The 13,025-nt window shown below is 40.0% G+C and overlaps 3 protein-coding genes across 7 annotated transcripts; 1 reads left to right on the forward strand and 2 right to left on the reverse strand.

Annotated features, from left to right (window-relative positions):
* Nucleotides 1–350: 350 nt before the first annotated feature.
* On the forward strand, nucleotides 351–2,971 carry gng3 (guanine nucleotide binding protein (G protein), gamma 3). Of its 4 annotated transcripts, none has more exons than XM_052046450.1 (4): nucleotides 351–473; nucleotides 1,208–1,307; nucleotides 1,691–2,256; nucleotides 2,290–2,971. In XM_052046450.1, exons 2-3 carry the CDS (start codon nucleotides 1,209–1,211, stop codon nucleotides 1,817–1,819), a joined length of 228 nt encoding a protein of 75 aa, XP_051902410.1. In that variant the 5' UTR covers nucleotides 351–473; nucleotide 1,208; the 3' UTR covers nucleotides 1,820–2,256; nucleotides 2,290–2,971. The 4 variants fall into 4 exon arrangements, with proteins under 4 accessions (XP_051902410.1, XP_051902408.1, XP_051902409.1 ...); XM_052046448.1 differs by having other exon boundaries at nucleotides 357–466; XM_052046449.1 differs by having other exon boundaries at nucleotides 392–600.
* A 2,426-nt stretch (nucleotides 2,972–5,397) lies between these two features.
* banf1 (BAF nuclear assembly factor 1) lies at nucleotides 5,398–7,475 on the reverse strand. Of its 2 annotated transcripts, none has more exons than XM_052046378.1 (3): nucleotides 7,339–7,475; nucleotides 6,118–6,277; nucleotides 5,398–5,769 (listed from the first exon to the last, which is right to left on the reverse strand). In XM_052046378.1, the coding sequence occupies exons 2-3, from the start codon at nucleotides 6,241–6,243 to the stop codon at nucleotides 5,623–5,625; spliced, it is 273 nt and encodes a 90-aa protein (XP_051902338.1). In that variant the 5' UTR covers nucleotides 6,244–6,277; nucleotides 7,339–7,475; the 3' UTR covers nucleotides 5,398–5,622. The 2 variants fall into 2 exon arrangements, with proteins under 2 accessions (XP_051902338.1, XP_051902339.1); XM_052046379.1 differs by having other exon boundaries at nucleotides 7,273–7,440.
* Nucleotides 7,476–8,654: 1,179 nt separating this feature from the next.
* Nucleotides 8,655–10,963, reverse strand: prdx5 (peroxiredoxin 5). The gene is made up of 6 exons (XM_052046377.1): nucleotides 10,679–10,963; nucleotides 9,700–9,834; nucleotides 9,483–9,614; nucleotides 9,328–9,366; nucleotides 9,190–9,254; nucleotides 8,655–8,987 (listed from the first exon to the last, which is right to left on the reverse strand). Exons 1-6 carry the CDS (start codon nucleotides 10,772–10,774, stop codon nucleotides 8,882–8,884), a joined length of 573 nt encoding a protein of 190 aa, XP_051902337.1. The 5' UTR covers nucleotides 10,775–10,963; the 3' UTR covers nucleotides 8,655–8,881.
* Nucleotides 10,964–13,025: the final 2,062 nt, after the last annotated feature.

The following is a 13,025-nucleotide window of genomic DNA, read 5'->3' on the forward strand; positions in this document are numbered from 1 at the left end:
AGAATTGAAATAAGCCTCACGAGAAGAATTTCCTGAGGTTAAAAAAAAAGTGATATTGTAAACCATTACAGTAGACTGCAGCAGTCCCCATAGCAACAGAGGAGAGGGAGGGCGTTACAGAGGGGGAAGGGGGGCAGTGATGATTCAGACCTTTTGAGCTGACATCAATAAGTACATTACATTTTCACACCGAATAACAAACATCTGAACCCCGCATAGACCATTTTGTTGCATGGCAGATACAGCATGTAAGACTGGGAAATTCCCCCATTTTCCAAATCCCCCTCCACAAATATGGTCAGTTCCACCACCGGCCCCTTAAGAAAACCTCATCAATGATGTGCCTCCCCCTCCTCCATCTGGCAGATACCACTCACTGCGGAGAGGATGAGCCTCCGGATTTTACTGTGGCAGGATTGCAGTGCATTGGACTGTTGAGAGCAGAGGAGCATCCAGGCAGTCGTCTGTAAGGGGTGGGGTCCAGCTACATTGACAGCACACACACACACACAAAGCTGACAGAAGGCCATAGAGACCCACAAAACGGGAGACAAGAGGGTGGGGGGGAAGAGATTGCACCTGAAGAGGAATATCATACGGGTAAGGAGACAAATAGGTGGATGGACAGGGGTAAAAAGACAATGGGGAAAGATCCACAATGGCTGGAACAGATTCACTTCACGGCTGGCATTCTTTATTAACAATCCGGCTGTTGTTACTTGCAGTCACGTTGGTATGTTTTTGAGTCATTGAGGAAGGATTGTGCAGCGGGGGTGTTAATTTCATCCTGGTGGTTATTCTTGCTTGTGGTTAAATTGTGCGGGTCAGGGTGAATGCAATTCAAACAGTTAGCCTTGTTGGTGTAACATATTTGAAACTGTGGGATTGATTTTAGGGACAAGGTGACTAATGTAACAGCTGCGATATGACACATTGACCGTAATGACAGATTTTTGAGCCGAAACACTGGAGTTATGTGCTGTGTATTGTTTTGTTCGTGTAAGCCCTTCGTTGAGATGTATGGTTGATATAAAGTTGCTATTATATACAGAGTTTATTTACAAATATGACTAGATCAATGAAAAGGCAACACTTCCTTGTGCATCGCAGCGATGAATCAATGCAATTCAACAGGACAAATGATCACCAAATCGTGTTTTTTTGTCTTCCTAAAAGCCTGACTGTCTTTTGCTACGTTTGTCTTCAGAATGAAAGGAGACACCCCAGTGAACAGCACCATGAGTGTCGGCCAGGCAAGGAAGCTGGTTGAGCAACTGAAGATCGAGGCTAGTTTCTGCAGGATAAAGGTAAAGCAACACAGAGCTCCTCATAAACCAGACGATATTAATCATATGCAGAGCACACCTTGCGTTTACAAATGAGAAGTGCACAGAATCAGAGCGGGGGCTGACATTTTGCGTGTCGTGCATCCAAATAAGGTAACCAAATGATTAGAAACGCCATAAAAATGTAGTGAGCAGCAGATCTTTTTTTTTTCTTTTTTGCTGTGATGCGAACCTAAACTTCAATGTCTTGATGCTGTGCAGATTTCAATCAGCAGGCTGCTACATGCGATATAGAATTTGATTTCCACCTTTGCATTAAACGTACACAAACAACCACAGGGAATTAATTCGTAGCAAGTGTCATCAAACAACGGGCCCATGAGGATGACTCTGACCCTCTGCAGGTATCCAAGGCGGCCGCTGACCTGATGGCGTACTGCGACGCCCACGCTTGCGACGACCCCCTGATCACTCCCGTGCCCACTTCGGAGAACCCTTTCAGGGAGAAGAAATTCTTTTGCGCTCTGCTTTGAGCTCAATCAGGGCTTGTTTCAAAAAAAGTACAAATGGAGAGTACATGTGTACCATCGACTACGGTACTTGCATATGGTGCCTGTGTACAGTACACAGTCCAATACAAAAGGAACTACCCGTTTAAATGATTATGAGTAAGAGCCATCAGTGAAAGTTGCCAGGTTGAAAAAAAATACACCTATTTAATTTTTTTTTTTTAAAACTGTCATCCACAAGAAAACATATCATTTATAAAAATGTCAATCTCACTTTGGATCAACAATATCTCAGAGGATGCATTCATGTGGGAGCATTATAAATGTTTATCTGGGACGTTCGTCAGACATTAGACTTTTAAGAATGGCTATTGGTTCTTAAAAGCCATTAGTAAGCTGTAATCAGGTCAAAAGAGGATTCGGATCGCGTGTGCGTCTGTTTGCTGCTAACCATTTGATTAGTGCTATACCACATATACCAATATGTGGTATAGCGCAAAAGGTCAACTGATTTATATAAACACTGGAGTCACCAAAAACATTCAAACATGCATCCAAACGCCATCACCACTTCATTAGGTACACCCACACAAACTAATGAGCCATACGCTATACCCCTAAATTGCTAACATTATAAACCATTTTCTGCATATGCCTGAATTTGTTAATCAATATTCACAGTCCACGTTTCCCTCTGTTTTTGCTTTTGTCAGTGTTTATTGTTGTGGCTGTCAGTTGTAGCTATTTGTCACAGTCAGTGGATCATAATGAACTCCGTTTAAATATTTTTGCGCGCCAATATATTGCAACCGTCTTTTGATACAGCTCCTGTGTTACATCTGATCATTTTCTGTAGGTGTGCCTCATAAAATGGATCATGAGGGTAAATATACATTCAGAATGTTAAAACTAAATACGCTAGAGCAGTTGCAATCTAGGTGCTGTGTCATTCCCATCCTTCAACAGTTTCACCAAGAAAACATCTGATAACTTGTTAGGATTATTTTAAAAAGGCAAGAATGACACATCTGACCCTTCACTGTTATTTTGGTGTCATTATTTTTGGAATCCTTGTGCGAATATTTTCAACATTTTGTATGACAGTGGCAACATTTGACAGGAAAATCATCACCAAAGAACATGAAGCGCTGAAATAAAACCTGTAGTGAAACAGCATTCCCAACGTTTGTGGTTTCATTTGTTAAACAGCTACTGCAGTGGACATGTACAAATGCAATCATTTGCAGGAAAAAATGTTTCACAGCCAAACACAGTAGCATCAGTAACAGACGACGGTTTACATCACATGCACATACTGTACCTTTCAGTTTGAACTACCAATAATAATAATAATAATAATAATAATAATAATAATATGAATGCTTTATAGCAAGGGTGTCAATTTTATTTTTGTCTGACTGTGAAGCCATATGATTGATATATGGCTAGTTGTCCATGAATATAAAATTCATGGACAAAAAATGAATATAAAATTCATGGACAACTAGTTTTGAAATCAGAAACTGTTTTTGCAGTTTTCCTTCTTTTAGTAATTTGCACAGGTAGAATTGGGTGTAACGTGCCGTTGGCGCTGTTGGGAATGGAACCTAGAATGGTCCAGGCGAATTGTTGTGGTATCCCTCAATTAGGTTAAAAATCGGGGCAGTGGGAGAAACATAAATCGACTCGTTGGGGTTCGTGTGTGACATTGGCAGGTAAACTTCTTGCTCGGGAGACTTTACAGCTGGGCAGATATTTTTATGCGTATAAAAAGGTGAAGAATATCACCGTCGTTATTTATTTCAGTGATGCAATCATTTTTACTGGTCTGGGCCACGTGACATCAAATTAACAAATACTAACGTGTACGTGGGTGATCTCGACTACAACCTTGGCTTAACAACAGCGACATCGGGTGGACAATTTCGTGTACTACATACACACAAATAAAAGGGCACGAATAAGTAAGAGCGTACATGCAAGATCATTTTGAACGTTTGTTAGTCCAACATCGGTTGGGGGGCGGGGGGGGGTTGCAATTTATAAACGGGCGGTTGTCAGCCCAGGACAATATTTAGATCGGTGTGCGCCCGCCCCTCTGTTGCAACTGAACACCCACAGTGCATGATGTTGCCAAGTTCCAACGTGTTTTCAAAGTAGCTAGTGTGTCATGGTGTTTTCGTCGTTAAGCCATGTTGTGTTCGCTGCAATCATACCCCTTACGATTACAGCCAAAACATTCCACTTTATGTCACATGTTAGTATGTTACTAAACAGCCAGTACTTGCCAGAAAATGCTGCATCTTCCTCAGTGTTGCTGTTGAGCTCTTCACGGCGTCCCTGACCAGTTATCTTCTCATCAACTGGTCACTTAGGTGCGATGTTTTATCCACTAGATGACCGTCTTCTGTGTTCCGTGGTATATCAAAAGCCTTGGAAAGTAATTTGTACCTTTCTCCAAACGGATGTCTTTGAACAAGATGCGCTGTAAGATGTGACTCCAAACATGTCAGGAAAAGCCGACTAGAACAGCTGAATTTTATTAGATGTTGATTAGGGCAGGTGTGTGCCGACGACGATTGTTGTTATTTGAAACAACCACATAGCAAATTATGAGGGTGCGCACACTAGTGCAATCTCTCTACCTCCATTTTTTATTTCAATCTCAAGGATTTGTTTTCAATTTACAGGTGGGATCCACCTGTCTTGTCTGATGGGTTAAGATTAACGCTGAAATCAAACCTGTGATGAGAACGTGTTCCTTCAGTTGTGATTTTATTTGACAAACAGCCACTGCAGTGAACATTCAAAAGAATACATTCACAAGGTCCAAATTCATTAATTTCCCTTTTTCTTAATCGCATATAATAAAATTTACAGCCGGACATACAAGCGTCAGTCACATGCAGCAGGCCCTCGTGTCATAACCTCCCTTTATGACGCAGTGTTGTTTCAGGCAACTTCAAAATAAGTACTAGTAGCTTTATTATAATGGTGACAGGACATCAGCCAGTTCTTGGACTCGATCGTATATTGTGGAGGTGTAACGAATGTCGCAGTCCATTGCTTTCAAGTTTAAAACATTCATCAGCATCTTATTTTGTATACATTTTTAACAAAGCAAGTTGGAGGCTCAGACTCAAACTACTTTTAAGATATCCTTTATTTTGCGTTAATTACAAGAGTTAATCATAAAATTCAGCCAAGTGTCAGCTTACCTTTTTTCAAATGCAGTTTACAAATGTACAGCCAATCTATCAAATCTCAAATATCGGCAGTGTACCGAGAGCACGTTGATAACAGTAGTATGATGTGCTAACAGCTTCAGGTTGCTTGCAAATCTATTGGTAAATAGAAAAAGCTTGAAGAAAGGGAGAATAGGCGGGTCCGTTTTTTTCTGAGGAAATTATTCTATAGCTAATTTGCCAAACTTGCGAACACAGATGTGGGCTTGTCAATAAATGCAGCAATCACCGCCCCAAAACTCGCTGAAGAGCTTGCAGGCTAACTAACAACGGTCTAGAATTACACTATTCATCAAATGGCAACTCTAATGCCAGAAGTAAACCTGAAAAGTCTGGTAAAATAACTTCAGCAACAACTTGACTTCCAAATTTATTTCGATCATTCATGAGCTATTAATTAAAATGTGATACAGACGATGAATAATAAATGACATCATCAACAGTGTACACAATTAAAAGTTTACTTCAATAAACCTCACGCGTGTTGCAGTGTTTGTTCGTATATATCATGGATTTAAATCTGTCGAAGAGCTGATGGCCAGTTTGAACTACAAAAACAATATAAAAGAAACAGACGAAGCTTTATAGGAAGGCGTCGCACCATTCTTTAAGGCAGTTGAAGCAGTCACCTTGTTGTTTTGAGTTTGCGCCACAAGTGTCCTTAAGCCATTCCCGGAAAAGCTCATTGTCCTTCTTTAGCAGCAGAAATTGTCCAAGGACGACGTATGCCTGGTGAACACAGAATAGAACCGGAAACGGTTATAAATCATTTGTGTGTGTCTATCCCTCTCTTTATGAATAGTTATTAAATTAAAACGTATAGAGGTCTAAAAGAAATCCGTCATCCATATGTCTCCTCACAAACCTCATTCTGTCTGATGGCTTTTTCAGGTAAAGATCCATTAAAATATAAATAAGCACAGATCAGAGTCTATCAAACTGTTGCGCACCCAAAAATTGCAAAACAGATCCACAGGAACAAAAAAAGGAACTCCATCATAAGCCAAGGATCTCTCCATGGTGATAGTACATACACAAGATTTAAAAATACTATGAATCAAACTAAATATGTGTTACCTTGTCAAAACCTTTCTCCTCCAGTCTTTTGCCAAGGACCTCACCAATGCCGCCAAGAGCAAACACAGGTTTTTCTCCTATTGGCTCGGTCACAAAGTCACGATGTTTCTGTGATGTTGAGGACATGGCTGCCTTGTTGAAGGTCACAAGTCAAACAAACCTGCAAGACAGAGGTCACAAATACAGCTGACTTGTTTTTGCTCCAACCTTTGGGTTTTACAAGTTTCGAGCTGTCGCTTGGATGAATTTTTGCTTGGTGTTGTGAGCGAATTGAAGGGAAAAAAACACACCAGAGTCACTGACGCACTTTCAGCTATTTCTTGAACTGACAGTCGAACACAAAAATATAAAACAAATCAATCGCAAACAACCATGTGATAAGCGGCGGACGAGACTTAAACAGCAGATCCACTGGGCTGCCTCCCAAACAAGCAAACCAAATGATAAATTTAAAAAAACTATTTATTTCTGTATTATTCTCTTTATGTTTTGTTATGTTCGTGTATTAATATTTCACAACGCATTACGATCATCTTTCTTTAAAAAACAACATGTAAACATAGCATTTTTTTGTCTTTTCAAAGACAAATAAATGTGGCAGCTCTTTTTCGTTTGGATGTTTTTTGTGCAGTTGCTTAACTGTACATTTATAATGCATAAATACATTTCCCAAAATTGTAAATAATCAGTGTACAAATCACCGATATTAAATCAATGACCAACATGGCCCACGTCATTATTTAACATAGCACCCTAACGAAAAACGATACCCCTGAACACAGACACACGCATACGCACCAAGATAGAATTGACATCACCTTTTATTTTTATTTTCAATCAGATGGACAAGTTCGTTCGCGTCTAAGATCGAGCAACAATGGGGTCGTCATCTTGAATTGCGCGCGCAATCATTTGTAACGCCGACATTAAATCACACTGGCTGAATTCAACCATATAATAGAGTTAGTTGTTGGTGGGAAAAGATTAGACTATTAGCATGCTTAATGTTCAGACTTATGTTTTTACTCGATATGCAGAAAATCTTGTTTGAGTGAGAGTGAGCACATTAAGGCGCCATATACGATCATGTCTGAATGAGCTTCCCATGTTAGCTAAGCTGTAAACGAGGTTTAAACGTGCATGTTTTATTCTTACCGTTGATGTCAAACGTCAAAAGGAGGCAGTTGAGATAAAGGTTTTTGTTGGAGGCCAATATCTTACCTCCTGGGTCCGATGTCACGTCGTAGTTTCAAACTGGCTGAGTTGTGCTTGCAACGCGCTTCTTTTTCCTGCTTGTCGACTTCTTCGTAGTCTTTTTCTTCTTTGGTGGTAATTGGCAGTTGGCAAAATAGGTTAATTGCTCATTACCGCCGCTAACTGGACTGGAGTGGTGACAGAAAATGTGCCGAAGTAAATGAATTAAAAAAAACTAAAAATGAAGAAAAGCAAATACAATTGCTAACTGATAATGATGGTGTGATGATGATGACGCGAACCTCGTGAGGATAAGGACATTAGAAAACGGACAAATAATGATTATAATAATTCGGGTTTTGGCCGTGTCATTCGTCGAATGAGAAAAAAGTGTGCTTGATGGTTGCGCCTTTGTCGGCAACATGTGGACCATCACTGGTTTTAGGGAGGCGGAGGTTCGGCGCTAATATACTGTCGTCGCCGCGCTTTTTGTACGTTTTTCACTTCCCCGTTTTGTTCAGCGGAAATGTTGATGCTGTTGGTGGAGCAAAAGATGAGCGTCCGCTTAATCGCAGATGTGTTTAAAACTGAGTGACGGTGCTTGTAATTGAAGCGGATCTAAATAGCACCGGAGAATTGAACCAAATTTAATTGTCGATGGACGCTACAGCTTTTGTGTTTACTTTCAAACTTAGCTTGTAGCCGACGTGTATGACGCCATGCCTGCTTTAATTATGACGTATCCGTGAACACTGGTGAAAGGAAACTTTTGCATCTCTCCTCTTTCATCCATAACCGCTTCAAACTAAAAGGCCGACGTGCAAAATGTGTTGCGATTATATTACTGTAAAGCGTTTTGCTACAGCTGCAGTTGTTGTGAAAGCGCTATTAAAATATCGACTGCATAATAATTATACATTCCTGTTTGCCAATCCTGTCTCTGGAAGACATTAATGTTGAAGCACCCCGTGGTCGTGTCATTGTATCTGTTGCACTGGAGTTGAACATGTTCTGTTGTTTCTTGTTGAGGGCAGGGCTTGTATTTTATTACAGTTGTCATAGTTTGGTGCCATTTGTCACCAGTGCACTTTACATGTACCATTATTTTTCCACTCACCCATCCTGTATGACTCCCTATTTCAGGTTTACCTGATGACTCAGTGTCTCACCAGACGGATTGCCCTCGACATGCCCAAACAAGACTCTGCAGCACTTTTCCATGGGTTTCTCTTCCATTGCTGACCCTGTCTGAGTTCTCTCCACAGTGTGCTCTCCATTTTAAGATCATGCATCTACTCATACCAATTTAATATTCACTAAAACATTTAAGTACAATGTACAAGTCACTGTTCGGGAACTTTTATTCATGAGCAAGAACAGCACAAAGCATAATTAAATTTTGCATAATCTTCTCTGTCATTTGTGCGCATTAATGACTGTGCATCTCCATTTTTAAGCGAACACTCATGTAACATTTGTGGTACTCTTTGGGATGTGGGAGAAGCACTGTAGCAGATTTGGACTAGTTAGTGCAACTTGTATCGTTTGGTAGACAAGTTCGAAAAGAGTTTTAAAGTTCAGACATGATAGTGGGCGCCAGGCTGCAGGTCAGCCCAGTGCCGTCTGGCTCCACATTGATCTTCTTCACAACTCCATCTTCCACCAGCATTGAATATCTGCAACACACATGAGCCATGTACTCATTTGGACTTAAATAGCAACTGAAAGAAGTGGGTATATTTTAAGTTACGGTCCAGTCTGGTGTCAAAACAATCACATCTTTTTGTGAAGGTTTCAATATTATATTTAATTTAACTGACAAAAAGAAGCTTACACATGCAGAGTGTTGTTGCAAAACTGAAACAATGTGTACCTTACCTCTTTGATCTCTTGTTTCCAAGTGCCTGCACAATCTGATCACTGTCAAGTAACAAGTCCACAGCCTACAAAGTTAGATAGAAACATGTTGCAAATGTGGTCCCAAAAAGTTGTATTCAACAACAAGGCTTGGTTTACCTTCGTGAATGCTCCAGTCGAATCAGCCAGCATTCGAACCTATGGGATAAATAAATTCATTTTCGATCAATAATCACAGCTACTGATCACAGTGAAAAATAAAGGGCAGTGAGATGGTAGTAAGCGCTGAAAACAATGTTTCCTCTAAAGCGGACCTTTCCATCTGCTCCATGCGCCTTTCCCCAGGCAGCCATGACAAAAGCATCATTCACAGACACACAGGCCACCTCCTGTACGCCTTTACTCCTCAAATCTGCTGCCTGCTGCACAAAACCTGGGAGGTGAGTCTGAAAGCAAAAGCAGAGAACAGTCAAGTCTGTTGGCAAGGATTATGACAGCCAGGACATGATGACTAATTCTGTTTGTGCCTGCCTGGGAGCAGCCAGGGGTGAAAGCTCCTGGTACAGCAAATAGGATGCCTTTCTTCCCCTTGAACAGTTGATCCATTGCCACTTTATTTCCTGGTTCACCTTCTTGGACTTGCACTGCAGGAAGAGAGTCGCCCACCTGGGAGCACAAATAAGTAAATTTGGTTGATCAGAGCAAGCCAAATTGGAGTAGCAAAACATAATATAACATAACATGTTAAATTGACTTTTTTTGGTATAGGATTGGACAGATAATTTGTTTCGGTGGTTCTTTGTGTAAAAAGTTTGAGAACCGCTGCTGTGGACTTGTTTCGTAATCATGTTAGTTCTGATTGAAAGTCGCTAGAGGACGACAAAACAAACACAAAGCAGCAACTCTGTTTAAAATGGCCGAAAAGGCTTTACGAAACATCAAGCCAGACATTGACAAATTAGTGGTACAGTTTTTGTTTTCATTACATTTACTTCAGTGCTCAGAGCTCTTCTGACCAGGCCTGTCATGGATGCAAAGCACAGCACATGCTGACAATTTATTAAGCGCTGATATCAAAGCGTACCCGTCAATTATCTGTGATTCAAGTTAAATAATTCGACGTTCTTAAAACTAGTAATGTACCGTGAAACTGTTTTTTGTGATCAATATATTACACATGACAATGCGATGTTGAACAAACGTGCGTAACATGTAATGCGATCTCTGCTCGTTAGCAGAGACGTGCAGGAGACCCCTAATGAGTGTAAAGTACGGATATACTGGTTTGAGCAACGTTTACGTCATGTATTAGGTGGCTGGTGAAGAAAAACTGCAGGTAAAAACACAACAACGGTCGTAAACAAGTGCATTGCAAGCAAATGCTGTCATGACGACATCATTGTCATTAGCATGACGAGCTACCAAAATACAGTGTTCACACAAGTTCGTTACTGGCCAAGACGATACATTTGCCAAGTAGCAACTGTTATGTTGTTCATTTACATCTTACCTTAATCGGCATTTTGACACAAGAAGACGAGTGGATCAATCTCACACAATATTCTACGCGGGTGCGTTTAATGACAGTAGTAGCAAGGGAAAGCATTTATGCTAGCTTGCGTTTAATAAAGCTTAAGTGACGACGAGGCGTGTCCAGACGCCAGAAGATTTTTGTCGAGAGGACAGACACGCCTCCAAGCTGGCTTCACACGAGAACTGACAACTGTAGCCGCACCTTTACCTTTATACCCGCATTGGCCAGACCCACGCTAAAACCTAATTACACTGCACCATCTGCTACCTGGAGGCCGATGCGTGTGATGAGTACCAAAACATCCGATGACATTGAACGCAGCACGTTGCAGCTAAATTTCTTCAAAGTTGAGCTACACGAAGCATGAGATTAGGGCGTTTTAACTCTAAATGTCTGTCGTTAACACAGAAATTGAATGACCCTGATCTAAACTACAGAAACATGAATCTATTTTAAAACGTAATTTCTTTGTGCGGGGGTTATTATACGGAGGCTGTTTTGATCCGAACTTGAGATTTGCCACTGTTTAAAAAAACGAAATTTGTGGGAAGCTCCACCTGCAAAAACAAATACTGTACTTGCAATGGAGCGAACAAAAATACAATTCCTTTTAATCGATCAAGGATTACTCATACATTTGGTAACTACGCTTTAAATACATTTCGAAAAGCTCCATGGTGCATAACGTGAAAGTCAAATTATCGGGATACAGTATTCTTGGCCCAGGTCAAAATTGACCAGTAACATACTTCTGTAAATCTGCACTGAACATGGCCGGCATGTATGATGCTAAACGGCAGTTTGTAATCACATGTACAGTAACCTTGTAGAAATGAGACCAATGAAATGAGGTGGGTAGTGTGTCCATTTATTTCACAGCACAAAGCACCTCAAATAATCCACTCCCCGTTTCCTCAAACAGTGGAATATATCACTTTTATTCACAGTGATTTTTAATGTGGACATTTTAGACAAGGACATCAAAACTATTAATCTAACTTCAAAAGAAAACAAAGCCTACACTGAAATGCACAACCAGCAACACGCATCAAAATAAAGCAGTGTCAACAAATAGTAAATTGAGTAAAAAATAGAATTTAATCATTTAAATAGTCTGTCAAAATACAAACATTGATTTGAGTTTCTAAATAATGTTTAGTGGCTATTTCTCAGAACTGGCAACGCTAAATATTCACAGCGGCTATACAAGGAAACAAGTGTGTTTTGGTAACTTATTGTATTGCTAATTTATATTAAATGTACACAGAAACCACACATTACTTTATAATTGCAATTGCAAAACTGCAAATCACTCCCATTCCATTTGACATTGGTTTCCTATGACCATCTTAACATGGACCTAAAATATACAGTAATAATATGAAGACACTCCATCTTCATGTAAAATGACAACATTTCTTCCACGCATCTCCAAATTTGGTTAGTAAGCAAGTCAGAAGCTGTAACCAATAAAAAGTAGCTCAACTTTATGGGACAAGATCTTTAAAAACAGTTTATGTACCCCCAAAATCATTAATGTACTGTAAATGAGCAAGTCACAAATGTGAAAAAAAAACAGTTATTTGGCTTTTTGGCATACTCTTACACTTATGAAGCCTCACTACTGTGGTGGAAACTTTATTTTGATCCCTGTTATGACAACTTTCAGAGAAAAAAGTTTGTTAAAAAAAGGACTTCTAATGTCCTAAATGAACAGCTTAAGCTCCATCTCACAAATTTAGTTGTATAAATCCACTTCATTGTCGTTAACACCTTAAAAGTCAGAGAAAGGAACACGGGGAAAATATTTTGTTAATATTCGATACACCATAATCAGCACAAATACTGTACATTTTGTAAAGAAGAAATTGTCACATTGCTGGCTTCGTCACTTTCCACTATAAATTGCATGTTGCTAGTTATATTACTGTAACTGTACATGGCTGAAGGATTAATGGCACTTTGGCCAATATACATACATACATACATACATGGGTTTCAGGAGAATCAGATTTGGACAGCAGATGCATTGAATGTGAACCTCATGACGACGGTCACTTATTTTGCAAGTCTACCATACAAAAAAATAATAATAGCGGGTAGGGATTAAGGGTTGTAGTCAAAACAAGGGTTCAAAACACAATGTTGCATAAGTTGCATTTCTAGTTGCCCTGAGCCCATGACAGGCGCTTTACAAGTTAAAGACACGTACAAACACAAAGTAGACCACACATTGAAACAACCGATGACCGGTACTTTGCAATGCACTTCCTCACTGCACAAAACGTACCAAATCTTCTTACAGCACATGGATGGAACGAGT

This window comes from Hippocampus zosterae, chromosome 16, assembly GCF_025434085.1.
Source record: "Hippocampus zosterae strain Florida chromosome 16, ASM2543408v3, whole genome shotgun sequence".
NCBI lineage: Eukaryota > Metazoa > Chordata > Actinopteri > Syngnathiformes > Syngnathidae > Hippocampus > Hippocampus zosterae.

Coding starts and splice junctions, on each gene's coding strand:
- gng3 (XM_052046450.1), top strand. CDS start 1,209: ATGAAAGGAGACACCCCAGTGAACAGCACCATGAGTGTCGGCCAGGCA. Junction 1,308..1,690: donor CTAGTTTCTGCAGGATAAAG/GTAAAGCAACAC, acceptor GACCCTCTGCAG/GTATCCAAGGCGGCCGCTGA.
- banf1 (XM_052046378.1), bottom strand. CDS start 6,243: ATGTCCTCAACATCACAGAAACATCGTGACTTTGTGACCGAGCCAATA. Junction 5,770..6,117: donor AGGAGAAAGGTTTTGACAAG/GTAACACATATT, acceptor TGTGTTCACCAG/GCATACGTCGTCCTTGGACA.
- prdx5 (XM_052046377.1), bottom strand. CDS start 10,774: ATGCTTTCCCTTGCTACTACTGTCATTAAACGCACCCGCGTAGAATAT. Junction 9,615..9,699: donor TCACCCCTGGCTGCTCCCAG/GCAGGCACAAAC, acceptor TTTTGCTTTCAG/ACTCACCTCCCAGGTTTTGT. Junction 9,367..9,482: donor CGCATGGAGCAGATGGAAAG/GTCCGCTTTAGA, acceptor TTTATCCCATAG/GTTCGAATGCTGGCTGATTC.